This window comes from Pseudonaja textilis, chromosome 3, assembly GCF_049901715.1.
Source record: "Pseudonaja textilis isolate UNSWEBS1 chromosome 3, rPseTex1.2, whole genome shotgun sequence".
Lineage (NCBI taxonomy): Eukaryota > Metazoa > Chordata > Lepidosauria > Squamata > Elapidae > Pseudonaja > Pseudonaja textilis.
In genome coordinates, this window is record NC_141992.1 from 82,063,293 (window position 1) to 82,074,307 (window position 11,015).

Sequence of the window (11,015 nt, forward strand, 5' to 3'; positions counted from 1 at the left end):
AATTGTCAAAACTGAGTAGCACTCTAGTGCAGTATTCAGGAGAGGGTAAAAGTTCAACCTTCTTCAAATCATCAGCTTTTAGCCCCAATAGCTGTAATATATGGCTCTTCACCAACTGTGTTGAACGCCAGTGAGGTAAGTTGCCATTAATGAGATTAATGATGAAGGCCACCTGTTTTGACTGTAAGACCAGGTGACTGTTTGCATCAAAAGATGTAAAGTTTGAACTATTGGTAGGATTACATTGGCCAGTGCTTTTGCTGACGCTTGGCAGGGAGAACCCTGCCGCTGCATCAGGCTGCCAAGCGGTCAACCCAGGGCTCCCACTGGTAGTCCAGGAAACTAAGTAGTTTAAAGTACTTATTATTTTATCAAGCTAGAGCTGAATGCTCGCTGTAGTTTCTGCAACCAAGAAACATTGCTGAGCCAAAAGTTCTGTAAGGGTGTGCTCAGTTAAGGATTGGTTGGGGGCTGTAGTTTTAGATAAGCCTTTGTTCTCAACATGGGGGGCGATGCCCTCAACCGTCGGAAGATCGTGACAACCGGCAGCAGCCAGACAAAAGGGAGCAGGAGCTTTCAAACTGAGAAGCCGAGCTAAAACATAGTCCTCAATCTTGGATTGCTTTAGAAAAGGTTGAGGAACCAGGTCAGTGAAAAATTACTCCTTTTCCTTGTCTTCCTTGTCTCTCCTTGTCATATATTAAGTAGCACAATAGAGGGGGAGCTGTGTAATATAGCATAGAGTCTAGTCACTGAAACAAGTCCAAAATCCAGAGGAAAAGGAATCGGGAGTTGAGAAGAAATGAGTCCTAATGCAAACAATGGCAGAGCCCCCCACAAGTATACCAAGGATCCTGCCCTCCCGACAAAGCAGGGAACATGAGTAAATAAAAATGATAAAATAATAAAAATAGTGGATAAAAATAGAATAAATCAGATAAGAGAAATCACATCAATGCTAGGCATTGCTAGATTTCCAGAGAAAGAAGTAAGATCTTTAGAACAACAACAAAGAAGCAGCAGCAAGGCCCAGCTCCGTTTTTTTAAAAAATACAGCTAAACCATAGCTGAAATATAACTAAAAGTGGATTAGTGATCACACTGCAAAAATTTCAAAAATGTAAAGGGTTTAAATAAAAATAAAAATGTGAAGACTAAGATATGATAGAAAAATAGCCTTAAAAGCAGGTAATAATAGGTTAGTTTAATCTTAGTTAAGCAGAGAGCCTGCTTGCCTGCTGCTCCCATCTTCCTGGTTCCCTTAAGACCTCATATCTGGTTATAATATACAAATGAAACAATGCAAGAATATGGTGGTTACAACTCATCTTACAACCTTTCTTGCCACACTTATGTGAATCACTGCAGTTATTAAGTAAGGTGTTAAGTGAATCTAGCTTCCCCATTGACTTTGGTTGGCAAAAGTTAGCAAAAGGTCGTCACATTACTCTGGGACACTGTGACTGTCATAAATATGAGTCAGTTGCCAAACATCTAAATTTTGATCACATGACCATGCTACAACAATTGTAACTGTAAAAAATGATCATAAGTCACTTCTTCAGAAATCATTTCTTTGCATTCTTTTTCTCTTTCTGCACGATTCAATAAATATTCTATGAATGAATCCATTTTAATTGTTAATATGGGAAATTCTTATACATATAAACCATAAAAAGAAAAGCTAGTTTGGGCTCATTATATATCTATATCTATCTATATCTATCTATCTCTCTCTCTCTATCTCTCTCTCTATCTATCTATATAATAAACCGAGAAAGGGTCGTGAGAAGAAAAAAAACACCTTAAACTCTGCTCGACAATGGCAGTTTTTTTCCTCAGAAGGCCTTCTCCACTGCCTCAATTTTTATACCCGAAATTCAGTTCCTTCTCCGCCACCAGCAACCGGCCGAGATCCTCAATATTCCTCCTCCCTCACCTCTATATAATTTCATGGTTTCTCTCAGCGCTCCGGATCCCGCAAAGAATAACCCTCGGGGAAATGGGCGGTTCAAAAAAATGTGAAAATAAATAAAACGAATAAATAAATCGGTCCCCGCGCCCGTCAGAATCACCACCTTCTTTCCCTCAGCTCCTGAACCGCCTCAACCACGCGGGTTCCAGGCCATAAGCTTTCCCGTTGCTTAGCAACTCTTTCTCCTCTCCCCCTATAGGGAGCACTCCTCGTGCCCCCATTGAACTCTAGTAAAAGCCGCATTACAGTGGCCCAAATATATATTTTAAAAAGAGAGCTCCAAAGCACCCCCACTCGGATTGACAGTTGGTAACAACGTCACCAAAACAACCCCTACGCTACGAAATCCCTTATTTTTACCCCCTCCCAACGCATTTTTTTTAAAATATATAAGGAGTCAGCGCTTTACTTTTTTGCTTTTCAATTCGCGGCCCTGGGAACAACTCGTTCTAACTGCGCAGGATCGAAGTTTTATTTTTTTAAAAAGAAAAAGTCCGCGAATAGAAGACGCTTAAAAAGGAAGCGGTCGCCGTCTATTGGTTCGTTGTCTCGGCTCCTGGCGCCCCTCGGGAGTGGTAGTCCTGCGGCTGGCCTTCTTTCCGCTCCCGGCTCTCATTTTTAACGCAGGGCGGACTACATTCCCCACCGTGCCTTGCAAACCCGGCCTTTTAAAAGCGCCTCCTTTTTCAGGAAATGGACTGACGTTTTAAGAAAGGGGTGTATCTTTCCTTAACGCAACCCGCCCTCCCTCGGGCTGTGTATTGTGGGTATTCTTTCTTCTTATTAACACTTCCCGCACCCCCCGCACCCTCCCCCGCCATCCCTGCGTGTCCTAACCCTGCACGTCCCGACGTGTGAGACCAGCCCTCGTTAGAGGTGGCGCGAGTTGCGATCTGCGGCTTGTGGTTCCCCTCGCTTGCGGAACTTTTTGAGGATGAGGACGGCGACCGGGCAGCGCGTGCTGGTCTCCGTCCCGTTGCTGCTGCTGCTGCTGCTGCTGCTCCTTCCCCCACCGCCTAGAGTTTTGGGGTTCGTTGCTTCTTTAGACAGCGACTTCACGTTCACGTTACCCGCCGGCCGGAAGGAGTGCTTCTTCCAGACCATGAAGAAGGAGGCCACGTTGGAGATCGAGTTCCAGGTAAGGAGGGGAAAGGTGGTGGTGGAAGATCGGGGATCTCCTGTAGATGAAATCGTGGTAGCAAAAGAAGGTGGGGGGGCAACTGGTGTGTGTCTTATATAGGCGCCTCGGTGCCCAGTTTGAAGTTCAGTGCCCGAGGTTTCCCCAAGAATCGGTGGATCTATCCAAGAGCGGACTTTTGATTCAAGCCACAAAAGGAAAAAAAAAATCCCCCTGTTAAAGAGGAAGTATGCTCTTCAAAGACTGTCCTGGAAAAAGTTCAAATCTGCGGTTTCCTCTTACACTGCACGCTTATTTTCGGCTCTAGAAAGAAGTGACGTAAAGTGTAGGTCACGGTGCCCAGATTCACATGGCGAATAGGCAGGGCACAAACCCTGTTATTAATACTGCAGGAACGTAATGCGATTAGGTGGAGAGAATCGGTTTTTTGCCAGTTTCTCTGGTTTTGTCTTGGATTTAATATAAAAAGTTGCAAGTCAAATGTTTGGGACCTATTCGTCTTTATTATATAACAGAATAGAACAAAGGTCCTCAAACTTGGCAAGTTTTAAGACTTGTGGACTTCAACTCCCAGAATTCCCGAGTTAACCTGACTGGAGGAGGAATTCTGGGAGTTGAAGTCCACAAGTCTTAAAGCTGTCAAAATTTGAAGACCCCTGGGATAGAATAAGAGTTGAAAGGGACCTTATAGGTCATTTAGTCCAACCACCCCTCCTACTCACGCAGGAGATCATTTCTGACAGGTGGCAGTCCAGTTGCTTCTTCAAAGCTTCCAATGATGGAAAGCTCGCACAACTTCCAAGGGCAAGCTGTTCCACCGGTTGATTGTTCTCACTATCAAAATATTTCTTATTTCTAGGTTGAATCTCTCCTTGATCAGTTTACATCCATTATTTCTTGTCTGGCCTTCAGATGCTTTGGAAAAATTATTTGCAGTATCAAAACTTTAAAGAATGAAACATTCACATCTCTGGCCATCATCTAGCCTTCCCCAACTTCCAGATGGATAGAGTGCATGTGCCATCGTTTCTTCTAGTTTGACTATTGGCCATATTTGCTAGGAACCTGAGAGCCCTGCATGTCCATGTGATGGCTGGTCTAAGTTGAGGGAATGTGGTAGTTCGTGTTTGTTTTACAGAGCAAACAGACTAGCTAAATATCAGTGACACAGCTTGATCAGACTGGTTTTTAGATGTTCGGACTGACAAGTCTGCATAACAAAATTCTGCAGTGTACTTGGATTGTGAGAGTCAAATAAGCCTAAAATGAACTAAGATGAATAGTTTAAATGACAATTTGACTACATTGGATCTGAACAGTTTCTTCTCCAGTGTCATGGAACTACCTGTTACTTATTACTTAGTGTGCTGTTGTTGTATTCTGTATTTTATGGAGTATGATTTATTAATGACAAAACAAATGAATTTGTAGATCAATTCTACTCAAGGTTACTAGAAAGTTAATTTCAAATTACCTCTGCCATATTAGTATTTTTTGAAATTTCCTTTTCATTATTGGGAAGGTTTATTTTTACATGTGTGTATAAAATTTATATGCCATCCATCTCAAGGTGACTCGGGTAATACAAACAGAAGGTGCGAAGTAACATGCTTGACATAGTTGCCAACCATGGGATAAATATCTTTGCTTAATGACAGGTTTTTTTTTTAAAAAAGAATGCTGCTATTGTTCTTTGTAACATGAAAAACAAGCGAGTGCTAGATTAAAAATGCTGTTGCTTTCACAAAATCTTGGGCCATGTTTATATAATCTATTAAATATTTTGATATACTATTAACTATATCTGCAGTTCTCCCTTACTATATAAATTAGATGTCCCCAATAGCTTTCACATTTGGTTCACAGAGTTATATCACTTTGTTCACTTTGAGACTGGTTTATAAAAACCTTGTTTGCCAATTTTAAGTTGATGAGTACTGGTTTAATTTCTACCTTTGTTGCATTCTTAGGTACTAGACGGAGCAGGTTTAGATGTGGATTTTCACCTCGTTTCACCAAAACATGAAACCCTAGTTTTTGAACAGAGAAAATCAGATGGTGTCCACACGTAAGTTTAAAAATGATAAACGATTCACTTGGCAGATCCTGAGTTTTGAAAAAGAAAATTCACAAGATTGAGCGATCTTTGCTATACATTCCTCCCACACCCCCAAAGATGGCAAAATCTTTTTGAAAGATATGAAACAAGGTATAGGGAATTGCTATGGAAAGGGAAATTACTTAAAATCTTGTCTTTTCTGCAGCTGAAATATGCTAGGTTGGAAGTTCCCGAAGTTTTTTTTTTGCTTCAGTATGTCTCTATAATTCTTTCGTGGCATGCTGTGTTATGACAGTTTGGGAACCATGTGTTTAAGAGAAAAGCACAAAAGTGCTAGGGAATATTTTACATTTTTGAGGGAAACTGCAATATTAAGCCAATGTCCAACAGATGTTAAAGATTGCTCTTTTCCTCAACAATTTAAAGTATTGCACAGCATTCCTGCAAAGTTCTATTGACCCAGGGTGCTGTAGCAATTTAGATATAACATAAGCTGTATCCTTTTAAAGTTTCAGAGTACTGTCATTAAGGGGCTTGAAAGTAATATAACTGCTTGTATAGTGTATTAAAGTGCAAATGTCTTATGTTAACAGAGTGGAGACAGAGGAAGGTGATTACATGTTCTGCTTTGACAACACATTTAGCACCCTATCAGAGAAAGTGATTTTCTTTGAACTGATCTTAGATAACATGGGAGAAGAAGAAGATGATTGGGAAAAATATGCAACTGGAACAGAGCTTCTGGATACGAAGTTAGAAGATATTCTGGTATGTAACATAGAAGCTCTTGTAGAATGTATGACTACTGGTACATAAAACGTGTTTGTTCTCTTTCTCACTGAATCAAAATTGGATTGCAAATAGGGCAATGTAGCAGCTATTGCACATCTATCCCTACTGATTACTTTCACATTTACTTCATGCAATACATGTAGTACTGGCATTTTTAGTAGGATTCAAAATGGTTCAAAGTTCAGAATGTTTTGAAATCTTTTCTTTTTCTCTGTGATGGAAGAATGAGATAGAGGGTATACCTGCTTGGAATAGCAACACTGGAATATTGTACAGGTAGTCCTCAACTTACAACAATTCATTTAGTGACCAAAGTTACAACAGCACTAAAAAAAAGTTGCTTATGACCATTTTTAACATTTATGACTGTTGCAGCATCCCTACAGTCATGTGATTTACATTCAAATGTTTGACAACTGGTTCTTATTTGATGGTTGCAGTGCCCTGAGTCCACGTGATCATCTTTTGCAACCTTCTGACAAGCAGTCAATGGGGAAGCCAGATTCTCTTTAACCACCATGTTACTAACAACTGCAGTGACATTTGTTAAGCAAAAAAGTCATAAATTGAGACAAAACTCACTTAACAAATTTCTCACTTAACATGAATTTTGGGCTCAATTGTTATAAGTAGAGGACTACCAATACTTACAAACATAATAACTGGCGTATCAGGAATATTTTGAGTGCTAAGATTAAAAACAAAACATTTCAGAGAACATTGAGATCAAAGGAATTTTTAGCTGACCAAGTCTAGCTGAAAGAGGATGATTTGTAATCTTCCTATATATTAGTAGTATATAGTATATGAAAAGCAGAAGAGTCCTTTCAGCTGCCTATGTGAATAACAAACTTCTTGACTAGAACATTAGGAACAATGTAGCTAGGAACAATGGCCTGTGAAAAGGAGGGTTGGAGCATGATCTCACAATGTCAACACTAGGAGTAAATTTCAGATTTGTCTTTGTTCTTTTTTTTTCTTTAAAAATATTCGGTTTTAAAACTCTTTTATTTTTTTTACTAGGAATCTGTTAACAGTGTGAAGGCTCGGCTTGGCAAAAGCATTCAGATTCAAAACCTGCTCAAAGCATTTGAAGCTCGTGATAGAAATATACAAGAAAGCAATTATGACAGGGTAAACTTCTGGTCCATAGTCAACCTGGCAGTAATGATTATAGTGTCAGCTGTTCAGGTGTACATGTTGAGGAATCTTTTTGAAGATAAAAGGAAAACTAGAACTTAACACAAGAGGGTTTCATTTAAAGCAATAAATAAGGGAATTTGCAATACAATGATTAAGAAAAAGAGGTGGCTATTATTTCTCAGTTGTTTGAAATGGATAATAACCTTCACATAGGATTTTTTAAAATTGTGAAGAGTGGCTTTTCTCTAACTTGGTGCATAATTTGTCTCCGATGCCATTTGTCTTGCACAGAATACTGGAGCAATGCCAGATTTTTAACATTTGTAATTATATGTCTATACTTTTTGCCTAGCTTTTTTTAAAAAAGTAAATGATTTGTTTCATAACCTTATAAAGATGTGTTTTCAGTATTTAATGACCAGAGTTGAGTAAAAATACTGAAAATAAGCTTACTATTAGATCGTCTGTTAAAGTAAAGCTTCTTGTGATTTATTTGTACTAAGACATTTTCAAAATGAATGAATATTTGGAAGGCACTTGTTTCAAACCCCAGCAGTTCACAGGCATTAATATTCAATAGGTGGAATAAAATCCAAGTCACTGCCTATAAAGTTGTATTGGTTCAGTAGTATCAGCTACTAGACTTCAAATTTGGAAGTCAGTATAGTGAATCAATCTTTGTAATAATTCAAAATGAAAACTATAATTGGAGTCATAAAAGGAACATTTGTTGAAATACCATACTTAGTTATGTATTGAAAACTAACTTTTCTTCTCAAATTTTTATGTAGAATTTTAATTTTGGAGACCCAGTAAAGAAAAATATTTGCAATCAGGATTTAATTGAGGGGTCCTTGATGCTGGGTTTGGTTGTTTTCTTGCAGATGTTTCATTGCCCAAATTAGGTAAACATCATCAATGCTAGTCATGATTGTGACTAGCCCAGATGATATTACCTAGTTTGGATAATGAAATGTCTGCAAGAAAACTACCAAACTCAGAGCATCAAAGACCCCTCATAACTCTGGAGTGCCTGGACATAGCAACCTGTGCTGAGTTAATATTATTAATCTTAACATAATATTAATGTGCATTAGGACTACTAGCATCCTGGAAGATGCTGCTGGTTTAAGAATCACACAATAAAATAAACACACAAAAGTTTATGGAAACATTTTTCATACTGCCATGAAAGCCTGAAAAAGGTGTGTTGCTTTAAATAACAGAATGGTATTGAAATGTGAAACACTAAAATCATTTTTGAAGTATGTGCACAGGTTTAATATACATATTGGATATCAGGATTCATTATTTAGTTTAATTGGTTGACTTTGGAAGCTTCTCTATGCAAATTTATCATTTTAAGAAATTATAAACATGGATATCTTTATCATTACAGTGTTCTCACTTTATCATGCTGTCAGACATAAGTACTACTCTTGAATTCTTTGAGCATTGTAAGGACTGAAATATTGCTCCATTCACAAAGCTACACAATTATTACCATAGATCAGTGGTCCCCAATCTTTCTGGTACCTGGGACCAGTTTCTTGGAAGACAGTTTTCCCACAAACCAGGAGAGGGATGGTTTCACACACAACCTAGATCCTGGGCAAATGAAGCTTCGTTCACCTGCCCACTGCTTGTGTGGCTGTTCCTAATAGGCCACGGAGTGGGACTGCTCCACAGCCCTGGGGTTTAGGGACCCTTGCTGTAGATCATGGGTAAATGATTAACAAGTGTTCTGTTTCCATTTCTGGTACAAATTTGTCTCCAAGGAATTGGGTATAGAATACTCCTGTTTTAGCATGAAATATAACTAAGGGATTCACTGCCATTTTAATTAATTTTAAGATTTGAGTAGCAGCAGAATAGAAATGGATATTTGATTTCAGGATGGATATTTGATTTCTGTGTATGTATGTTTTATGTGTATGTTTGTTGTATACATGCACATGTTTTCAAGGGCAGACACCAAGTAACATTATTGGATGGTATGAAATGTTGCCTTTTTAAATAATTCTTCAGTTCAGGTGAATTGGTATTCCTAAAGTTCTTTCCCACATTTGTTGTAGGCCAAAAGTGAGGTTTATTCTTGTAAATACACATCAGAATGATTTTTAACTTTGTGAACTAAATTATACCAATTGAAAGAATGATTCTAAAAAACGTAACGCAAAAGCAAGTCAAAGTCCAGGTAGTCCTCAACATTTTTGAGCCCCGAGTTTCTGTTGCTAAGCAAGACAGTTAAGTCAGTTTTGCCCTATTTTACGGCCTTTCTTGCAACAGTCATAAAGTGAATCACTGCAGTTAAGTTAGGAACACGACACGGTTGTTAGAATGAATCTGGCTTCTCCATTAAGAAGGTTGCAAAAGGTGATCACATGACCCTAGGTTGATGCAGCCATCATAAATATGAGTCAGTTGCCAAGCAGCTGAATTTTGATCATGTGATCATGATCAAAATGGTCATAAGTCACTTTTTTCAATGCCACTGAAAAGTGGTCACTAAACAAACTCTTGTAAGTCAAGCAATACCTGTATATGCTCACCAAATTGCTTTGTGTATTAGTATTCTGCCCAATGCTAATTTGAATGCAAGACATAAACTCAGTATCAGTAATTCTATCAATTTGACTACTTAAATTATTCTTGAACTTTATGATATATTGGGTAACGGGCCATACAATTTTTGAAAAAAAATGTATATAATACTTGAACTCACATGATCAATATATCCCGTAGATCATTGTTTAATGATTCCACTAATATATCCGGTAAATTGAAACAGCCGAGGACTAAATCAGAGTTGAGAAACATTCTAGAATCCTGTGAGGTTGTCTCATAATTAAGTGGTTTTCTTTTATATAAACAAAAGCATATCCGTTGATGAAAAACAGTACAGCTATAATGGATGTTTCCACTATTTAATCTTCCATTCATACAACAGGTTTATCTATTAATAATTAGATTTTGGTGAGCATGGGCACCTATACCCAAGTGTCTTGATGCTATAGCAAATTTCATGAAAACTTTTTATCTACATACTACTACTATGGGCAAATAAATGTTAGAAATGATTATTTAAGGAACAAAATGCAAGCATTATATATACCTATTAACATATATGCAAGTGAGGAAAACTGAATTTTATTTCCATATTAATCTTGCAGTTGAAACAAACGGTACTTCCAATGGTCTTTGAATTCAGGAAAAAAAAAGGCTGTTAATAGCTATAGCACTGGTAAAGGTATTATATAACATTTTGTATAAAACAAAGCTGTGACTAGCTTTCTACCTCTATATTTAGCTACAACTTGCTCACTGTCCTTTGCAGTGTTAAGGTTGCAACAACCTTAAACCCATAAACATTGCTTAACTGAATTGTTTTGATAAGTTTACTTTGTCTATGTTTTGTATGATACAATTTAACAGAGCTCAGGAATAAACATTCTGCAAACAAAATATAGATTTTTATTGAGGCGCAAAAGTAATTGTGAGAAAAACCAATAAAGGAATATTAAATCTATTGTGTATTTTATTTCTGTGATTCTCCCATTTACATGCTTGAGGTGCAGGTCCTTCCCCAGGCAATGTAGGAATGTAGGAAAAGGTATCCCCTCGCAGCCTTTTCTCTCGTGTTTCTCCCATCTGTGCTCTTTTGTTCTCTTACAAGAACAAGATAAGAGTCTCTAACATTGAACATGATAGAGGAAAATAGAAGGAAACATTCAAAGATCTTTGCACCTTGGGGGAAAATTTTTTATATTATTTAAAGTACAGCACATTTTTAAAATGTATTAAAATATACAGTACTGTCATAGACTCAAAAAAAAAAAACAGAGTAAAACTTGACCCTAGACACTACTATGCCTGAATGCTTATGTCCCATAAATACTCTGAAGAAA

General features: G+C 37.8%; 2 protein-coding genes across 2 annotated transcripts in view; one reads left to right on the top strand and one right to left on the bottom strand.

Annotated features, from left to right (window-relative positions):
• Positions 1-2,052, bottom strand: part of CCDC18 (coiled-coil domain containing 18) — a 39,738-nt gene extending 37,686 nt beyond the window's left edge. The window contains exon 1 of the mRNA XM_087930222.1: positions 1,940-2,052. The gene's annotated coding sequence lies outside the window, so the exon portion shown is untranslated. The remainder of the gene's footprint in view (positions 1-1,939) is intronic.
• Positions 2,053-2,706: 654 nt separating this feature from the next.
• On the top strand, positions 2,707-10,636 carry TMED5 (transmembrane p24 trafficking protein 5). Its single transcript, XM_026700381.2, has 4 exons — positions 2,707-3,113; positions 5,084-5,181; positions 5,766-5,940; positions 6,988-10,636. The coding sequence occupies exons 1-4, from the start codon at positions 2,910-2,912 to the stop codon at positions 7,204-7,206; spliced, it is 696 nt and encodes a 231-aa protein (XP_026556166.1). The 5' UTR covers positions 2,707-2,909; the 3' UTR covers positions 7,207-10,636.
• The last annotated feature ends 379 nt before the right edge of the window (positions 10,637-11,015 follow it).